This window comes from Anser anser (assembly GCF_964211835.1).
Source record: "Anser anser genome assembly, chromosome: Z".
Classification (NCBI taxonomy): domain Eukaryota; kingdom Metazoa; phylum Chordata; class Aves; order Anseriformes; family Anatidae; genus Anser; species Anser anser.
Window position 1 is genome coordinate 7,206,042 of NC_139723.1, and position 22,046 is coordinate 7,228,087.

General features: G+C 37.3%; 1 protein-coding gene across 6 annotated transcripts in view; it reads left to right on the plus strand.

The window, feature by feature from the left end:
- The window catches only part of EDIL3 (EGF like repeats and discoidin domains 3), a 287,431-nt gene that overhangs the window by 170,859 nt on the left and 94,526 nt on the right, over positions 1-22,046 (plus strand). For all 6 annotated transcript variants that reach the window (XM_083816852.1, XM_083816851.1, XM_083816853.1 and 3 more), the window contains one exon: positions 6,265-6,378. In XM_083816852.1, coding sequence (XP_083672978.1) covers positions 6,265-6,378 — 114 coding nt within the window. The remainder of the gene's footprint in view (positions 1-6,264; positions 6,379-22,046) is intronic.

Here is a 22,046-nt window from a genome sequence, read left to right on the forward strand (position 1 = left end):
TGACTGTGCCTCAAATAGAAGCATGCATGCTAGCTTTGTAGTTGTGGTTTGACTGTAGGAAATGTAAGGTAGGAAATGTAAATTTAATCATCTGCAGGATATAGAGAAACCTGAACGTAGCCTTTACTTCCTAGTCAACTGTCTTCAAGCTATAATTGAAGCAACAATCTGTTTTCAAAACATGGTCAGTGTTTCTTTGTTCCTGTATCACAGTCAATTTCAAAGTCTGTCTTCAGAAGAGAAATCTTGGGGAAGGGCTTTTTTTTTGTTTGTTTTGGTATGATTTAGTTTTTGTTTGTTTGCTTTGCTTTTTAAGCTAACCTGGACACAGTTTAGAAATACTGACTTATCCCATGCTGGTGTTTAAGCTCTCCAGGAGCCCATTTCACTCAGCACTTAACAGACTTCCTAGGTTCCTCCCCAAGGAAGTGAATTCTGTGGTAGCAGCCAGGTATCTGTGTTTTAGTTACTACAATGCATAAGTACGAACTAAACTTTAAAGTATGGCCTGACTTTAAACCTAAGCTTACCTGAAAACTCATGAGTAACTACAGTGATTTCACTTTGTGTGTGCTTAACTTGCACATAAAGCACACCCTATTAGTGGAGGTAAATCAATTGCATTGTCAGTGAAGAATTCATACCTGACAACATAAAGATAGATTTTCTGTAAAAGTCTTTAGGAGGAACTACTCCAGAAACTCTGGCCTTTAAAATTTCTATTTCAATTTCCTTAGGAAAATACGTCAAAGTTTAAAAGGAAATATTTGTATTTCAGAAAAAAAAAAAAAAAAAAAAAAAGAAACACTTAAGCCAGTGTAAAGTTTAGTATCATAATTGGCACATCTAGAAATTTGAACGAAATCCGACCGCAGTTCTCAGAAACCATTTTTAATTAAGTATGCTACATCTGCACATTCAATCAAATGAAATAATGAATAGTAAATTTAATAATTCTGTAGAACTTAAGCTCATTTCTTTAACATGGTTCAGTTTACTATCTTTCCAGCTAAAGGTCTGTTCTTTTATCAAACACGATGGAAGAATGAGCTTGTCTTTCCTCATTTGTCAAATATGACATATTTGTTTGAACTGATGGGACTGAAGGTTCTCAAATTACTGAAATAAAATCACTGTAGGATCCAAGTAACAAATGTAATAATAGAAGACTTCATCTTTCCACACTGATCATAGCTAACTGCTCCATAGGGATAGAATACGAAGATTGCTTTAAAAATATCTGATATGTAAGGTTCAATCTTTTTTCTACAGGCAATATGAAATATGCTAGAAAGTTGTGCATTTTTCTGTACATATTGCAATATGAATGACAAACTAGAAAGAAAATAAATATCTCGAGAAGATATTATCTTTACATAGAAAAGCTTTTAGAGGATAAATTACTACCTTTATTTCACCAAGTAGAAGATAGTTCATATGTTCACTTAATGTTTTTCAGTTCACAGTGACCTTGGTATTTTTCTTCCATGAATGTGTTAGCCTGTATTAAAATGATGAATAACCTGCTGAAAATGGAAGGTTAATGGGCTTTGCTTAAAAAGGCAAATAGGGAGCTGAAGTATCTTGTTAAATTTTATAAATACATATAAAGAATTTAATTTAGAACTGAGCAGGTCTGTTCTTTGGTCATTTCCCTTGGCAGGTTTTATTTCTAGCACACTGCTCTGTTCCTTCTCTACTTCCTCTTTAATAGACAGAAATTCAGCTAAGGACCCCATGAATTTTTATTAGTGCAGTATGCGATATTTTTATAGGCAACAACTAGTAAGACACAGGTGATTAAAAAGAAGCTCAGAGATCAGTAACCATCATTAATTTTAGTATAAAACTCTGAAATTTTGCTAGTTCAAAGAAATGAAACTAGCCTTCATGCTTAGCTGAAGGTCTGCCCCTGCGTTTCTGATCATAGCAACATGAAGGTTACCACAGAATCACCGAATGGCCGAGGTGGGAAGGGCCCTCAGGAGCTCATCTCGTCCCACCCATTCTCCAGCAGGGCTACCCAGAGCAGGGTGCCCAGGCCCATGTTCAGGTGGTTTTTGGAGATCCCCAAGGAGGAGACCCCACAGAGTCTCTGGGCAGCCTGTGCCAGTGCTCAGCCACCTGCACAGCACAGAAGCGCTGCCTGGTGCTCAGGGGAACCTCCTGTGCTCCAGTTTTTGCCCACTGCCTCTTGTCCTGGTACTGGTCACCACTGACAAGAGCCTGGCTCCATTTTTGCACCCTCTCTTCAAGTACATTGATGAATTCCATTCCCTTTCACCCTCCCCAATCCCGTAAGCTTCTCTAGGCTAAATAGTCCCAGCTCTTTCAGCCTTTCCACACAGGAGACAGTTCCAGTCCCTTCATCACCTTCATGGCTCTTCAACGGACTTTCTCCAGTATGTCAGTGGACTGCCTCCAAAATGTCTATGTCCCTCTTGTACTGCGGGGACCAACGTTGGACATAGTACTCCAGGTGCCACTATGTGGCAGCTAAGTGCCACGCAGCTCTTGCTCACTCTCCCCAGGTGCGATGGGGGAGGAAATCGGAAAGGTAAAAGTGTGAGAACTCATAGGCTGAGATGAAGACATTTTACTGGGTAAATCAAAAGCTGCACATGCAAGCAAAGCAAAACAAGGAATTCATTCACTGCTTTCCATCAGCAGGCAGGTGTTCAGCTACTTCCAGGAAAGCAGGCCTCATCACGCCTAAGAGTTTGTTGGGAAGACAAACGCCATCACTCTGAATGTACACACACACCCCTCCTTCTTTTCCACTGCTTTTACTGAGCATGATGCCACATGGTAAGGGACATCCCTTTGGCCAGTCGGGGCCAGCTGTCCTGGCTGTGTCCCCTCCCAGCTCCTTGTGCACCCCCAGACTCCTCGCTGGTGGGGCAGCACGAGCAGCTGTGGAAAGGCCTCTGCTCTGCATGGGCACTGCTCTGCGACAACTAAAAACATTGGTGTGTTATCAGTATTGTTTTCGTCAAAAATACAAATTACATCTTCATACAAGCCTCTACAAAGAAAATTAATGCTATCCCAGCTGAAAACCATGACATCCTTCTAACCCTGTATCGTCTCTGAGAGCAAGGGCAGAAGAGGCAACAGCAAGAGCACATGAATTTGATGAGTTTCTGTGATATTTCCTCTTCATACACACTCAGCATTCATAGGTCAATCGATCAGATGAGTCGAAAGGTACATCCCTGTTTTTTTAACATTTACAGACTACTTTCTGTGGCTGCTAGAACATGACTGAGCTAGATTTTTTTGTAGCTTGTCTGATCAGTGGGTGGTATTTGCTGGTTGTCATGTGCTTTAGATGATTGAATGGGAGACAGCCGAGTCTTCTCTGAATATTGCCATTATGTTGTGCCGGGTAAGAAAAAAAGAATGTGAACTGTTTTCACAGGACAGCATGATACAGATGAAATGAGCTATTCTGCTGTGGTAATGGGGTGAACGAATGCAGAGAAGGGGATATGGATGACGAATGGCAGGAAACAGTGGTAGCTAAGATGGGGGCCTGCTATGAGCTGAACACTTTGCATTACTGCACTTTAAAAGTGTTCCATTATTATCTCCTGACTAAAAACTTAGACAAACAGCTTTTATTTAAAACTCTTTCATTAGAGTTGCTTTCAGTTTGAGGTAGAATCTGGAAGTTAATGTTAAACCTCAGATTTAACACTTCCATGAAACTCCATATAAGAACTAGGACACCTCCCTGCTGGAAAGTTTCCAAGAAGATATGACTGTCTCTCATATATGAGAAATTGGTGAGGAATAACCATTTACATCAATACTTTGGATCTGTCTTTGATTTTTTCTTCATATCCTAAAATCATGCTTCCTCATCAGAAGTATGGCAAAGATTTGCTTGGGCAATTTGCATTATACATATATATGTGTGTGTGTGTTTGTATGTGTGTTAAAAATATAAGAAAAATGTTCATCTTGCATACCTTCTCAGCGAAATATGAATAGACCTTCACTTCATGAAAAGAAATAGCTCACAAAATGTTTTAAATATGTTGCTTGAAAAAGGTGTCTTCTCACCATAGTTTGGGCAGTCACATATATCTAATGCATCATTATTCAAATAATGGTTTTGTGTAAAATAAGCAAGTAGTTGTAAGGCAACTGTATCAATTATTTGTTTAAAATGCATTGTTCCTGTGTTCAGATACCTGTACTGTTCTTGTGCTTTGGGTCATATGTAATCTACTTCATTTCTTGGTAGAGTAATGTACATTAAGGAAATCACTAGAATTTGTGCAAATTTGCGTATGTGCAGAACATAAATTAATTATACTGCTGTACATAATAAATGCTATAATCTTTTAAAATCTTACAGTGTGTCTTTATCTGCTTGCAGATAAAGAAATGCTTGCAGATCTGTTTGCAGTAGCTTTTCTTCTCGAACTTCTTATATCTGGAACCACAAAGGCAGAAAGTTTAATTCTGCCATAAAATCACCCTTAAAAAAAAGGACATGTCTTTGGAGCATTCTAGTAAAAACAGATTTTGATTTTACCAACTTGCATCTCACTAAAATAGCACATATACCACTCTGGGTATGTGGAACAAATACTCAAAGAGTGCAGATGTTGGGAGGGGGCAGGAGGAAGGGGACAGAACGACTAAGTGAAGAAGCTCAAAAGCTTATACATTTCTATCTTGGTGTATTGTGCACTAAAAAATTAATATTGGTACATACAGTAGCCCAGCTTAATTCATTCTACAAGAGTACTTGCAAGAGTCACTTGTTTCATTTGTAGCAAATCTTCCAACCTGACAGATACTCAGCTTTTAAATTTGCAGAAAAGACTGGAGATACAGACTTCCCCATAGGCATCACAAAACTCATATCTGTGGAAGACTTGTGTATTAAAACACTGGTTTGTTTTTTTTGTACTTAGAATTCTAGTAAACATAAGATGTAAAATGAAACCACAAAAGCTACGTATTCAACTACCAGAAATCAAGCAACTTTGTTGACAAAGCTGAATTCTGCCTCCTCTGCATAAGTCTTATCACATTGGACTTAGGAAGTGGCATAGGATCCTCTTTAGTTTGTATATGCCAGTCCAAACCAATTTTGCATTTTGGAGACAGAAACAGATTCAATAGGACAGTATTAGTTCAATTCATAGGCCATCTGGCCCATCAGCTAGTACATGTAATTTATCTCTGTTAAGTATCTTCTTATTTTAATATATTTGTGCTATACACCTGTGCACTTTATCATCAGCTGCATCCAAAATGAACATGTACTTAAGCAAAAGTGAAGTGGAATTACATCACAAGCTAAAGATTGCTTTCTTGTTTGCTGTTTGCATTGTCTAATTAATTATATATATATAAATTATAATTAATTATGTCCAATTAATTGTATGCACTGATACAGTTCTTTGAGACAATACTGTATAAAATCCACACATTTTCAGTCTATATAGATTAAAGATAAACATACAGATAATTCTACGAGATATCATTATCTTTCGTGTGTCTATTTGTGATGACTGAAAAATAATATTGCACTTTAGAAAAAGAACCTGATATTATATTTGAAGCTCACCGCGCTGAAAAACACGGAGGACTATTCTTGCAGTATTTGATAAGAAGTACTGAAAAAAGGAAATTCAAATGAAATTAATCACTTTTCTATCTTGAATTTCATAAAATTTTCAAGCTTCTAGATCAAGCCATTAGTTTCAATTTGCTCACTAAGGCATGCACAGAAGGGAAATTTTTTAGACAGTTAAACAACCTTGTCAATTAGATGTTTAATGAATTAAGATGAACTGAGAGACATTCTCAAATGGCATCTGTTGATAAAGAAGTAGCGGCATTTCTTGAAGTTGCAAGTGTCACTAATGAGTACTCTGTTAGGACTAATTGAATTTGTGTATTTAAGGCCAAGCTGTGACTTGTAGCTCTGACGTCCTCTAGAAGCTACAATGCAAATCCCTGACCAAAAAATTCAATTCTGATGTGTGATGGGACACAGTAAAACTTCTATAGGTATATGAAACTAGCTAAATTTGTGAGAGACTGCTTTGATTTTTTTCCTAAAACTTGCCCAGTTTAATCATGTACTTTTCTGAGCATGTTTTCTGGGCAAAAGAATGAATGTATGTCTTTCAATGTTGGTGTATAAATAGTTTGTGATTTAGTGCTTTAAAATATGTGCTTATTGCTTTTAAATTTTTTCTTTGCTAATCCTGATGTTATCTTGTGTGCTTCCTGCAGATGTAAATGAATGTGAAGCTGAACCCTGCAAGAACGGTGGAATCTGTACAGATCTTGTTGCCAACTATTCCTGTGAATGTCCAGGTGAATTTATGGGGAGAAACTGCCAACAGAGTAAGTATTGCCATGTGTTTACATCTCTTTTTTTAAAAAATGTTACCAATTTCTTTGACAGAAACAACTACAGAATACTTTAGAAATATTTAATTAGTCTACAAATACATAGTGCTTAAAATAATCATGTTATTCTTTTCTGAATGGGGGGAATTTAAAAGATCAAATCAGCTGGGCATTCTAGTAAAGCATCAGATATAATGGAAACATTTGCATGGTAAAATTATTATGTAAGAGTCAAATGGAAAGCTGTCTGTAGTGTAAAGAAGAAAAATATAAAAACTGATTTGCACTAAGGGTTCAATCTATCCAAGTATTATGTCTTCAACAGTAGTTATTAGCAAATACCAACAACTGTAAGAGCAGGGCATGGAAATACAATACTTCCTCTGACGTGTCTGCATCATCTGACTGTTTTCAGCTCAGGGGAATTCCTGAGCCTAAGCCTGGGCGTGCTCAATTGATTTGGTACCTGGAAGAATGGCTCTCAGAGGCTTGTTCTCCAAGATTTGTTTAACCTCTTTTGAATTCACCTAAAAAACCCATAATACCCTCTGGCAAGGTGTACCACAGATTGTCTACCCATTCTGTGAAAGGAAAACAACTGCTTTTGTTGTTGTTTTTTGACTCTGGCTCTGGTTTTAATTGAATATCATGCATAAAACAGGTGTCAGGCAAGTAAGGTACAGACCTGAAAGGAAGACAAAAGCAGCCAGGTGGGAGATGGACCACTGGTTTACAGAGAATTCACTAGTGGAGTTAATCCAGGAGCTGTCCTGGGAAGAGCTGTCTGACTTTTATGAATAACATTGATTATGAGTTCACTATAAAGATCCGATTCTGAAAGTCTGGGTAATCCTGAAAACCAAAATAAGATCAGACAGATTTTATAAAGATTATAAAGAGTTAAGGTAAAAGTAATATCTTACTTAAGTCAGTATTTATAAAATACTTTAAAATATAGATATTCAAATACTTCAGTTATACCACTTTTTATTCATCTATATTCATATATATTCAGTATATTCATATGTACGTTATTCAGCTCAGTGTATGAAGAGTTATAAATAAATAACAAATGATTAACAATGGGAATAATGTTTGTATTGACTGGAGATCTCTGAACTACCCTTGTTGAGGAAACTAACCATATCCTTCTCCATTGGCACAGTTCACAAACTTTTAACACTCATCTGCTTTTGAGCTAGCTTCAGCACAGGTAGCATTAAAATGGTAACTCTCCTTTTTTATGCCAGCAATATTATTCTGCAGTATACCAGTTCCTATAGCTGGTGTTGTAAATATCCACTTTTTTCATGAGAAGTTTAGTTATGCCATTACACCTAATTATGTAATTACAGGTAGTAATTACACATTCTAATTACACCATTAGAGTATTACACATATTTACAGTAATCATACAATTAAATACTGTTATACTAATTATGTAAATGACTGATTGCTGTCTCAGAATTACCTCACAAAGCTCAAGAATTGCTAATCCACATCACAAAATATGTAAAGTATCCTAGACAGAGAAGAAGAAAGACAAAAACATACCATGCAGTCAGCTTTCTTGTCATTGCAAGCCTATTCTCTAGGATGCATTTTAAATGATACATCTAGATTGTATATCCTAAATACGAATGCTTTGTAATACTGACCTGTTATGTTACTTATCAGCTTGCAGTAGTTTGATGTTATTCCTAGTGCTTCAGCTAAATTTTCTGTTTTTTTATTTTTCTTTTAAATCCACCACATTTCTCTTAGGTAGTCTCTTATATAATTCCCTTCCATTTTGGCTCATGTGTAGCACTCTTAAGATGTGAGACAATGGTTACATTACACCCAGATTCCGTGAGCGCTGTGGTATACTCACCCCAAATCCTTCTGACTAATCCCAAAAGCCTCCCCTAGCAGCTAGTGCAGCTAGAGCTTGGAAGCATGAACTATATTTGGACCACCATGACCACCCCCTTTGTCTCCCTCTGCAGAGGATTTGGTATGGAGTTGCTTTCTAGGTGCTTAGCCATGGAGTAAAGTTCTCAGAAGACAAGAAGATATCACCTGGCAAGCTGATGTGCTTCACAGTCCAACAGTGCTTCTGCTTCTGTGGGGCCTTTTTAGCTTTTATTTATCTGTTCTTCTGACTATGAAGTGCTGACCTGACCTCTCAGGTTGTTTTTTTTTGTTGTTGTTGGTGGTGGTTTTTTTTGTTTTCGATTTTTGTTTTGTTTCTGGAGAGGTTTAAATTCAATTTTCATTCTTCTCTATTAGCTATTGCTGTCTTTAGCCATTCAGGCATAAGTGATGTTAAAACCAGCTTTTTCTCATTGCTGCAAAGCACAGGAGGAGGCACAATCAAAGTGATGTGGAATACAAGAGCACCTATTGCTTCAAAAATATTCAATTGTTCTGGAATGAGCTTATCAGCCTGTTAGAGAACCTTTACTGAGCATCTGGTATTTACAAAATTTGCCTGCAGATGTCTAGTAACCATAGAATAGAAAGATAGAACCTTTCTGCAGCCTCTGGAGGTAAAAGCTAAACAATATTAATTGCACATTACTTTCCAGATTTCTTAAGGCCTCAGCATGTTCATTGTTACAGCTGCATCTCCTTCTGTTCTTGTACTCTCTGAACCTATTTCTTGCTTCTGTGCTGAATGCAGGCTATCAATGATGATTACCTCCTTTACAGCTTTCCTTAGTCTTGTGCCTCTATAAATAAGTACTAGTTCCAAGACAGATTATCCTGGGCCTGAATATTTTACTTTCTGGATCACAAAATTCTCTTGCAGGCAACAGGGAGCCACTTTCATTGATGTCAGGCTGTTTGCATTATTTAATATGCCTCTGTACTGTTAAAATCTCCCATGAGCAACATGGATTGTGAACTGCAGTAATTTGTGAGTAGTTCCACAGGTAATTTTGTGTTCAGTTTTTATCTAGGAGATGGTACTCTACGGTGGACACATCACAATTTCACCATTGTGCTTTTGGAGATATATTTTCCTGATTGCCAGCCATTACTGCCATGAAAACATATGGCAAATTTTCTCATGCTTTTTCTTTAAAGATATAGATTAAATTAGTCACTATAAATATTTGTGACTTATACTATAGATCCTTCACCTCCTTTTCTGTGTATTCAATGTACCCATGTGTAGGAAGACTAAATTCAAACGAAGTGCTCCAATTTAATTTGTATAACATGTCACAAAACCTGCTCAGCAGTGTACCTTCACAATATTTTCCCGTGTTTTATGTTTTAGTACACTGATGTTAATATTACACTTGATCATCTTCTGCATTCCTCTCCATGGAAATAAAAGCAACAATTTTTTATTTAAATGAAAATGTACCTTCTTTCAGTGTCTTCCATACTGAAAAATTACCTAAAGACCTGGCAAATCTAGAGAGAAAGGAGCTTTCAAGACTTCTGCTTGCGTGCAGCCCTATACTCCCAGGCTAGATTACCTGGGATGATTTCTAGATGACCTATACATTATGACTTTAAACTGAATCAAGATTTCCTGTTGCTCTCTTATCCAATTCATTAAATAGGTAAGCTTTTGTAATTACTTTTTAATTCCAGAAATTTCTAAGCAGATTTTCAATACTTAGTAGGAAATGGAACAAAAATATCCTACCCTGTTCTGCTGCCTAAAGCAGCCTTGCTTCACTGCTTCTTTGCCTGTCTTGCTGCTTTCATGGCTGCTTTTTCTGAGCTGCCATGTTATCTGTTTGCATTGTTGTCCCAGCAAAAACTGACCCAGGAAATTTTAAAAAGTAATTAATAAGATCAGTTCCTTAATCAGGTGAACTGTATGGCCCCACAAGCACTAAACCGGTACAAAGGAATGTCATGGGTCAGAGCCTGGGCATAAAAGCAAGACTTAACACCAGCTGAAAATGTTCATCAGCCTAATCAAGAGAGTAGATTTTTTAGTTCATGTTTAAGGCAAAGACAAGAATTCATTGTAGCTTTTGTATTTCTCTTATTTCTCTTCAAAGTTCATATTTGTAGGCTAGAATTTTCAGCTCGTTTGCCAAGGATACTACAAACAAAAATTTGGTAAATATATACATTCCTGTTTGTCATTATTTGGATAAGTTCAGGACTTGGTGCATGGAAAAATTAAGGAGATTATATGTGTTTGTGTACGTATACATATGGACATGCGTTACCCTTAGAAAACAATTTACTTATTTAAATGTATGCAAGGTGGATAATTTATCATTCATACAATGTCCTTGCTAGTTTAGGGAATAATGTGTGGTTAGTCTTACAAAAATGTAAGAATGGAAGAATTTCTGTGCCTAAAAGAACTGTATCAATTTAATATAAAATTAATGCTAATACTTGATTTATGTTCTCCCAGGATTACAATAAAGATCTTTTAAAAGAAACATATTAGAAATACATTTTGAAGCTGCAAGAGGGAAAACTTTCACATGTTAAATGTGATTTTAGCCCATGTAATTCAACTCAGTCTAGGTATTTTTTCATGTCCTATTTTGAACTTTTTATATGAACAATAACAGGAATTATTTAAGAGGTTAAATACATGCTGAAAGACAGGCTAAATGCATCAGAAGTAAGGGTGATGCTTTTTATTCTTAACTATGTCAGCTTATCATGGATGGAACGCAATTTCTGTATTTACGTTGGACAAAAACCCTCTTGAATCTCTGGCTGAAACTAATGAGGTTTGCTGAGGCTGGGAATATGGTCTGGCTGGCGTTTCTGTGGGGTATATTGGTATGAAAGTGCAGAGAGGCAGAAGAAGTTATAGAAATGACAGAAAGCATTGTTGAAAATGAAATGTTCTCCCAGGCATTTCAATGACCTAGTGAGAAATATTAATCAATCCTTTAACACGTCTAATATTGAGTCTTCAAACAACAAAGCAAGGGCTGGCCCTTCTGCTGCTCTTTGTGCAGACATCTCTTATAAGATGCAGAGGTGTGCAAAATTAGGCTCAGCAGATCAGAATGGTAGTTCTTCCTTTCAGCACAATGGGAAAATGAGACTGAACTCGCAGTATTTGATATTGAAATAAAATACTCAGCCCTATGCCTCTGGGTGCATTTTCATCTTGCTGCCATTGTATTACACAGCAATGTCCCACTTTGAAAATTCATTTCTTAATATCTAATTTTGATTAGGCAGTAGTGGACACAATCTTTTCTCAGACACCTGACAGAAATTCATTGTAAGATATTCAGAAAAGCCCTTAGGACCCAACACGTGTATTTTACCCATTTAATCATCTTCTTGCTACATGAGTCACATAGTGCCGTACGAGCTTTTGGGCTGTGTCAATAAGTCGTCAACCCCATTTTCAGGCAGCTGCAGCTTGACTTTGTGACATCTCATTTTAGCTTGAACCAACTTGTTGTGGAGACTTTCTTGCCACATTTCCTTACTTAAATCTGCTGATCTGCTTTGCTCAGGCATTGTGTTATTTCTTGACTCCTGGTGACCCCCAGTTACCCTCTGTAAAGAGGTAGGAAGGTTGCTCTGGGGTTCCTTCTCCTACCTGTCTTCCACCTATCTGCTTCTACAGCCTAAGGGGGAGATACTACCCACCCTTTTATTTAATGTTCTGTATTACTGACATTCACAAAAAGTAGGGAAGAAAAATACTTACAAAAATATCCTCAGTTCTTGTGTAGGAGAAACTTTTATGTGCATTTTTATGTGTGCCAAAGTCTATGCCAATGTGTATTTCAGCATTTCTAAGCCTGAAAAGAAAAATTGCAACATAACATTATTTTCAAAGTAGCCTTTATAGGCTACTTAAGTCCCTGGTCTGGTCAATAATGTACATTCTTCTTTTACCCAAGTGAAATAATTTGCAGGTATGGAATTGGTACACTAAAAGGAAATAAAAGCCAGAAGAAGCAAATTATTATGACCAAAAAAAAATTCCTTAAATGCATATAAAAACACCTTCATTAACAGCACCAATGATTATAAATATATGGAAAGAACAATTCACAGCTGCAGTAGGCTCAACAAAGTTCCCAACAGCCACATCACAGGACCATTTTAGCTATTTCAGGTACAAGCCCAGTAGGAAAAAATACCTTATTTCAAGGCTTATTATTTATAATACATAAGTGATTTATTCCAAAATAGATTAATCATGGAGGGTGGCTTGAGATCTGAGTCAGACTGATATGGTATGTTGCTCCCCCTGGGTGGACACAGAAATGAGCAATGAGTGTAAATCATTTTTAGGGCCACGCAAACCCTCATAATGAAACTGCTTTGAGGTTTACAGTGGTTAATGTATGGGACATAAGGTTGGATACAAGTGAGTATCATATAAACTTTGCAAAAGTTGGAGGTTTGGAAGTAGTTTCATGTTTTGGAGATTCATTTGGACTTCGAATTTCAACCAAGCTGTGAAAGATGAAAATCCGCATTAACCGAAGAGAAAACAGAACAAAACATGGTTACATGAGCCCTAAATGAAATAAAATCTCCAGGCTCAGCACAGCTCCCTCCTGCAGTTTTCAGAAGGAGAAGGAAATGTAATATGCTCAGTGATCAACTTCCCACTGAGGCAAGATTCACAGCTCCTGCTGCTTTGGACAGACGGAGAGTCCAGCAAAGCTCCTGTTCCAGGCACTGGTGCAGTGATGTGTAAGATATGTGGGAGGGCAATGAGCGATGCTAGTAGGTTACATCTATTTTCGTCCCTGGCTACCACCATGCTCATTCCATTAGATGATCCAAGGGCTTACAAGAAAAGAAATTCGTCTTCATCAGAAGCGTCTCATCGTTAGTTGTGTTAAAAGGAAAACCTGTGTGTAGTCCATCACAACTTGGTGTGGGTTCAGCAGGGGAACAGCGGTCAATCACTGCCTGTCAGAAGAGAGGCAAACGTCTTGCTTCTGTGGCTGCAGACCACCCCATGAGCAGTGGCCTTCAGCCTGAGAGCTGCCCCAGGTGGGTGCACCCCTGCATCTTGGAGGATCAGCCACCACAGCATTACTTACTGCTGTCACGGGTATGAAAAAAAAATTTGCAGCAACACAACACTGAGAGAGAAAGGCTTGGTGTCTTTCTGTCCTGCTGCACGTTAATTGAGGCTCAGAAGGGTGCAAGTGAGTTTCAGAATCAAAGTGGAATTAAAGATTTTGAAATTCACAAGTAGCGTACAGGATTATTTCTTTGCTGAGAAAAGCTGATGGAATTAATTTTAGTTCAAACACTTTTCCTGTGTATCAATGATTGTTTTCTAGTATTAATGCTAAATGTAATTTAGCTGGCTTTTGGTTTGGTGTAGTTACTTAGAAAATTTGTTTACAGACAAGAAATGATGTGAAACTTTTGCAGATGGACAGATTAATATCCATTAGTGATCCAGCAAAATCTGTTTGATAGAGCTTCTCCATAAGTACGATTTTCCTTTGTTGGCAAGTCTGTGCAGTTGATGGCAATGCTGCATGCCTTCAAAGAAGATCAGCTTCAGTGTATGTAGTCTGTAATACTTATATTGTAATATTTGTAATCTATTGCTGTTCTGATAATATCTATTCCAGTCTGTGCACCTGTTACTAAAACCTAATTTTATAATTCCTCTGTTCCTATTTTTATTCAATCCATTTTAACCCATCCATGTTTTGAAATATAGGCATAGCAAAAAATTAACCATGTTGTAATTCATTATATCCAAGCTGGAGAAAAGCACGTATTGATGGGAAAAATATCTTTCTCTCTGGATAACAGTAAAATTACATACAGGAGATTACTAAAAAATTTTATTGTGATTGCTGAAATCTCTTCCTCTTCTACATTCCTCTTTCCCGCCCCAGTCCTTCCAGTCTATGAATATAAAGTCATTAATACTGTCTTCTTGGATTCCATCACCACCACTATCATCACCACAAGGGAAAGCCCTAAAACTCCTTTGTAGTTAATTTTAATTTTAATCTTTAATTTTTCCTTCAGGTATGAGAGACTGCACTTGAGAGAGTGCTGCTTTTTATTCATTTTTAGACATAGTAAGTTGTTTCCTTGATAAAAAGTGTCAACAGGAAAACCCACAAGGATTAGCCTCCCTTCCCAAAGCACGTGATGGAATCCCTTCAGCCCCTTCTCATCTGTGCTGAAGTTGGTGCTGGGTGTCTGACCCAGTTCTCTGCAGGCAAGATGGGGCACAAGTTATGTGTTACATTTTAAAAGCTATGGTTTAGTGTTAGACGTGCAAATATAACTGCTGGAAGTAAAATATGATTTAATAATGAAATGTGTCATATGTAGTTTGTGTGAGGCTAAATCTTTCTAGCTTTAATTGCACATTGCTTTAAAGATTGAACCAATAGATTTTGATCCTATTCATTACTATCATTTAGTCATCGTGTACCCTGCATCATCTTCGTCCCCTCTGCAACATACAAGGAGAAGCAGACCCCAACGAATTCACCAAAACAGTTTACGGAGTGGGAAGCTGCCTAAGTTAGCCATCTTGAAATGCTGAGGAAAAGTGTAATTTTTATGAAGAGTGAAGACTGCAACTGTCAACAGTGTTTACCCTCGAAAGAAGTAATGCAGAAGAGTGTTTCGTCTTGGGAAAGCAGAGATGTCACTGTGCTGGTCTGTGGCCCAGAAAGAGGTCTGGGGAGAAGAAAATTCTGGTCTCTGATTAATTGACATCTTTTATGTATAGTGAAGCACCTTCAGAAGACAGCGTTGAGTTAAACTTATACGTCCTGAAAGACCCTCAACCCAAGCTTCTCCTTTTTGCAGGCTGAACTTCATCCTTCGTCGTGTGGTCGGACACAAATGCATGCCTGATGAAGTTACTGCAATTAAGTGCTCATGTTCCTCCTTGTTCTGGATTTTGTTCTGAGGTTAGGTCCTCTTCTTCAAAACAACAAGTTGAGGAACAATGAATTTCTCCTGCTCTGTCAATCCTACTGCAGTTCAGCTAGCTGATCAGCAACCAGCATTGCAATGCACACATTTATCCAAAAGGATTTCAGGTCACGGAAGACTTTACATAGGGTAACTTACACAAGAAAGGCAGTAAGATGTTTCCATGGTCACATAGGCTCTTTGCATTGGTGCTGAGGAAATAGGATGAAGAGGTTATTGCAAATTTAAATGAGAGGTGTACATTTTAATACCATATTATTAACATTTTTTTGAGAAGTCATTATGGATAGATAGCATAGTTTAGTGTAATCTATGCAGTATTGAATTAAAATAATCAAACAACTTGTCTGTGGTAATTACACTGTAATTTTGCTGAGTAACTTTGTTGTTTATTTGGAATTTCATAATACTAGTATTTTCAGCACAGTGGGGTTTCCTTGCTCTTTCTCAGCCACCAGAACCTAACACATCAAGATGAAATTGCAAACAGAGTTATGCTGGTTTATGTACTGCTGACAGGTAGCTTCCCCTTTGCCATTTGTTATAGGATTTTGTGAATTTTTCTCTTTAGTCATAAGAAGTGAAAAATACTAAGTTAAATCTATATATTTCCAAAGGTCTAGGCATTTTGTGAGAGGATTGTATCCACAAATCAAATATTTATTTATGCTTTACTTATGAAAAAAAGAAAATGCTAAAAAAATTGGATTTTGGTGAGTGGATGGTGTTTTCTAATATCTTCCATCTCTTCTCTAAACAGCTGCAACAAAAAAATCATACCTATCTAGTGGTTTCGCTGACCACGTTTCTTCTGGGGGACTACAGAAAAGGGAATATTGTTTCATAGCTTGTCAGCTTAGAAATACAACCCTGTTCTTGGCAGTCCACTAACAAACATTTTTATGTCTCTATAATATTAAATTATTGGATAATTAGGTTTTCTGCAGAATGCTGAGTAAAGAGCCCTATAAACTATATTAAAAGGAGATGCCTTCTGAAGGAGTAGCTTTTTAAAGTCTAGTTTCTATTCTTAATTGAACCGTTATACTTATTCATTATGTATACAGTGTGTTTTCCTGGGGAGTGATTTTTAAATAGTCTATTTACATGAATGACATAATGGATTTCTAGCTAAATTTCACTACTGTTCTATTGTTAATTTCTTAAGAACATAAAACCCATCATACTTAGTCAGATAGTTCAACAGTCTGTCTGGCTTACGGTTATGTCTCTGACAATGGCAGTGACAAACATGATTTAAGGAGGGAAGGTAGGTCTGAGAACTTTCTGTCATTTGTTGCTCTCATGTCTTCTCCAGGTCAACAGTTCCAGCAGTAGGAATATCAGAGGGTATGTCCCTGGACCATCCTATTGTGCCTGAATTTCCCTAATTCCTTTTTGAACCTGTTGGTTCTCTGTGTGCCTCTAGAAGGCTCCAGAAAATCACTGCTCACTGTGCAGAGAAGTAATTTCTTTTATATGTGTTAAACTGATTTCCTGTGAATTTCAGCGAGTACTTCCTATTTTCTGTATTCTGGATGTGATGAACAGCACTGCATTCATCTTGTCCATTTTTCTGTAAAGTTCACTCATATCTGTCCTCAGCCTTTTCTTCTCCATCTTGTGAAGTCCTAGGGTTTTATTCCTTTTTCCTAAGATACCTGCTGTTTCCCTTTAATCATTTGAGTTGCTGTTCTCTGTACTTCCTCCTGATCTTCATGGGATGTAAAGGCTAGACCTGTACATGTTATGTGGTCACACCAGAATTTCATACACCTGTGAAATAATAGTCTATGCCTTGTTCTCCAGGCCTAACTTTTTTTTTTCAGCTCTGTTTTGGCAGGAGCTGTAGCTGCAATTTGAGCCAATGACTTCAGAGAACTCTTGATGATGACTCTGAGATCACTGTTTTAAGTTGTGATGGCAATTTCCAAGTTCAGTATTGTGTAGGCACAGTTTACTTTTTTTTTTGGTTTGGATTGATTTTTTGTTTGTTTGTTTGTTTTCCTAGGTGTGATATCTTCTATTTGTGTACACTGGGGATCATCTGTCACCCTTTTTACCACTCATTAAATTTTTCTGCCATTCTGGAGCTGCTCACCATCAAAGTAGCACTTGATCAAGAGACTTCAGTAGCTTCAAACTTGTCAGTTTCCCAATTCACAATTTTCTCTAGGCCACTGATGAGTAAAACTGATGCAAGCACTGATCACTAGGGGATCCCACTGCTGACATTTCATCCTGAAAAGCTGCTTCCTATTCTTTAATTAGATTTCAGTCTATGGAAGGACCATATCCCCACTCACTGGCAAAAGCCTTTGATATGGAACTTTCTCAAATGCTTTCTGAAAATCCAAGTATATTATTTCCCCTGTATCTCCTTTATCCCAGAGCACATTGCCACTGTTAAAGAACTCCATCAGGGGAAGTAAGATTGCTGTTTACAGAGGTCATGATGGCTCTTTTCCAGCAGATTGCCTTTAACCAGGTACCTAGTGATCTTATTCTCAATTATAGACTCAGGAACTTACAAGATATGGAAGCAGACTCACACGTCTGTAGTTCCCACAGTGCACCCTAGGGATATTTTTGTAGATGGGAATAAAGCACTGATTTATTGGTGTAGCTCTATAGTGAAAGTCTCTAAATTTAGTTTCTTCATCCAGACACAATTTCTAAAAACACTAAGTCATGAAATCACATTACCACTGGAAAAATCAAGTGATTATTAGGTGACAAAAGCACTTCAAAAATGCTTTTGCTTCCACTTTTTAAATTCTCAAACCACCTAACAATTGCCTGACTATTTTTATGCTGTTTCCTCAGCAGGGAGCATGTAGACCAAGTAAAGGCCAAGACAGAATTTTACAACCTTACTATAAAACTATGGAGAGAGGATTTAGTAATGGAAGCATGTGATAGGCACTTAGCAGTAATGACACTGTTGAGAAGTAGAACATGACATCTAATTTCTTTATATTTGATTGGTTCTGATAGCCATTGCTTATACACATGAACTGTATTGACCAGTACAATAACAGAATAATGTGCCGTGGTTGGCTGAGATGCTACATCAGCATAAAAAGCATTTAATCTCTTTGGACATATTAGCAAATAGGTAGCAACTCTTCCCATTACTGTCTGAAAAGCTGTCTTCTGTTGAATGGAACATAAGTAATCACTTCATTTTCATGTCAGGTCCTAGAGATTTGAAGCTTAATACAACATCATCTGGAAAGTTTGCTTGTCTGGAAGTGTCTGTGCATTCATTAGTTGCTACTGATGTAAATTGTTAAAGATGTTGCCTTTGACATACAGTACTTTATGTGAAGACATGAAACAAGATTAATCATATTCTTCACCTCAGTGCTAACTACCAGACTGGCTAGTGACATTTGGAGTCATGCTTCAGAATAATAATAAAAATGTTCATAGGTCAAGAAAAAACATTTTGTTTAGTTTTAAATCTGAGAAGCAAACTTAGGGCAATAAATGCTTTCTGTTAATCAGATTTCAGAGCTGAATGGCTCCATAAACTTACCAGAGCCAGTCAAAAATATGCTATTCCATTGCACAGTTAGGAGTCACCTATAAGTAATAAACCTGTTTTATGTTTTTTATCTGGTAATAGGTAAAAGCAATCTGAAATAACTGTCATTGTGAGTACTCCAAGTCTACTGAAGTGCAAAATAAATGGGGTTTTGTAAATACTATTTTATGGTTTCACCTTGTGTTGTGATATACTAGAAAGAGGGACACATGGTCTGTTACCATGTCTAAGGAAAGTGCTGATTAAATTCTTTCAATGAGAATGAAAACATTGATTTAGTCTCGCCCATGGGATTAGTCGACAGAACAACAATTAACATGAGTTGCTACAACCAAGTTACTCAATATCACTCTAATCATAACATTGGATTGTGGAAAAAATGCTTGAGCTGCATGGAGTGAGCAAACAATTTGTTTAGGTGAAGATTGACTGAAATAGCCAATAGCTAAAAAGTGCGACATTGAGCTTGTGATCTGCAGCTGTATCCCCACTCCATTGCACTCATCAGCAACCTTCAAACTTCAGTCCAGGTTGAACAGCTGAAATTCACAGCACTGCTTCACTTGAGCTAGAGATTTTTAGCAAGATCAGATTTATAGCTAAGGTGGATGTGGTAGTATACCATCCTTTTTGGGCAACAGTGATCTTTATATTCATACTACAGATCTGCAAAACTTTAATATTTAAGAAGTCAGTGCTCCATACACAGGTCTTGCACAATTTAAGATTCATTCCAAGTGAAAATCTACTTCTGTGGGGGAGGGACTGCAGAGGGCTTAAGCTGTGCTAGTGTTTAAAAGTGATGCTTTAGGAGATGATACAAGAAGCTACAACTACTAGTGAGGGGAAAAAAAAAAAAGAAAAAAAGCTGTCATGAAGTTGAGAGAAGATTAGATGTCAGTAAGAATGTGCTTGACATAAAAAAGGAGGCCAGTGCATTCAAAAAATATGTATGTAGGAATATACCTATAGTGCCTATGTTATCTCTAGCTGCACTGGTACACAGTGCTCATGGCTACCGAAGCCAAACCATGAGTCAGTTAATCAGGTAAGTGACTACCCTTCACATTACCTTCATACAATATGTTTCCTTTGTGCAAGTGCGAAGGAAGTAAACTCAGTGTAAAAAGCCAGAGTGCTTCCAGTAATTTCAGCTGTTCTTCAGTCCATCAGAGTGTACATTTAGAGATACAGTCTGCCTGTATATGCAAAAGATGGGGTCCTCTGCAAAATGAAAAAGTCTCCTTCACTGCTTCTACCTTCAGCTGGAAATGTGAGATGTAAGTCCTACAAATGGAAATCCTGTTTTCTTAAATATGCTGATTATCCATGCGGCTCACTGCAAAAATTTAATTTGGTACAGGCAAACAGACAGACTTTTTAGTAGGCCAGGTATCATTTTAACAGACTGTGATAGACTGAGACTGAAATATATTCATACTTAATTTTACCAAGAAAAATATGGGCAGCAGACACATTTGCATAAATAGAGTTCTGCTTATGAATGGCTCCCAAGTAGAAAAAGTGCTAAATCAATGAGAAAATTATTTATTATTTCATGTAGCACTGTATATTATGGGATAAAGTAAGGTAGACAGGGGAAAATCCCCCCCTACTGCAAATCAATGACTCCAAAGTCATCAGAACCACCTCAGATTATTCCTGCTCCGAAAGAGACCCTCTGAGGTGGTGTGGCTTTGCAGGACTTACCAGCTCAAGAACATGGATCTGAAAAGACGCTGGAGTAGCTACCCTTCAGGACCACACAGTCAGATAAAGGTTGAGGTTGTCAGGGATCTCTGGGAACATCTGAAACAAACAGACTGCTTTTTTTTTTTTTTTTTTTGAATATCTCCATAGATGGGGCTACAAAACCAATATAAGCAGCCTGTTCCAGTGTTTGACAATCCTCACAGTTAAAAACAAACAAACAAACAAACAAACAAACATGTTATATTGCATTCAGAGGGTATTTCCTGCCTTTTAAGTTGTTCCCATTGCCTCTTTCACTGGGCACCGCAGAGGAGAGTCTGGCTGCTTTGCCTTTATTCACACCCATCAGGTATTTATACACGTGCATAAGACCCCCTAAGCCTTCTCTTTAAGAGAACGCTGTAGGACCCAGTAGCAGGGTCCCACAGAAAGAGTTTAAGCAGCCAGTTTGGGGTAGATACCTAACTTTCAGATGGCTGAAGGTTGCTCATGTGAATCATGGCCCTTATATTTCCTTTGTTTGATTAGCTAGTTCTTCATATAAATACTTTGGAATAATGTCCTGTTTATGGTGAAAAGAGATGTGATTAAGGAAAAAGCTTGGTATAGAAAAGATGTATATATAGAAATGTTTCACTTTTGTTTAAAATACTTCATGGATTGACAAATATGACATTTCATTGTACTACACTATGGCAGTAATGAAAAATTGCTTTTACTGCTCATATACAAAGATTGATTTTGAATCTTCGTTTGGAATTTGTTTCACCGTAATAAAAGACCATGACCTTTAAATTAATTCTGTATTTTTTAACATGGCTTCAGACCCTGATCCTAAAGGCTGCTTTACGTGAATGTAAGGTTAAACCTACATGAAATGGCTTCCAGAAACAAGATCTAAATGCTGTTATCTGAATTTCCAGTTATTAAAAAGTTAGTTGTTTTATAGAATAAGACGGAAACAATTTAGAGGCCATGCAACTGCCATTTCTGAATAGACAGATTTAAATAACAGCCATTTGCATTCAGCTCGTGTTCTCTACCGTGGTTATTGCTCATATTTAGTGTTTTACTTCAATAGTATATTGCAGGATATTCCCATATTTTTACTTCTTTCTGTAGAACATGTATTCCATCATAATGTAGAATTCGTATTAGCGCTACTAGTAGTTTTTAAACAATTTCAATGAATACATGCTGTAACTAGTAATGTTGTAATTTCTAGGAACAGTTGCTGTTCTTCTGAGGGGGAAAAAAAAAAAGACAGGAAGAATGTCTCTAGGCAGCAAAATGAGATTTGCCACTTGAAAAGCACAGACTCGTCTCTGTTGAGGCAAGGGAACATTCTGATTGTCAGGCTGGCTTGCAGGAATGCTAATTACATTGATGTTGTAATCCCATTGATTTTCATTGTAGACCTGCTAGAAAAAAATGGAGATTGACTTTCATTGTAACTGTATCTTGTCTTTCCAGTCTTATTTCCAAGAGAATGCATTTTTTTTCAAATTTG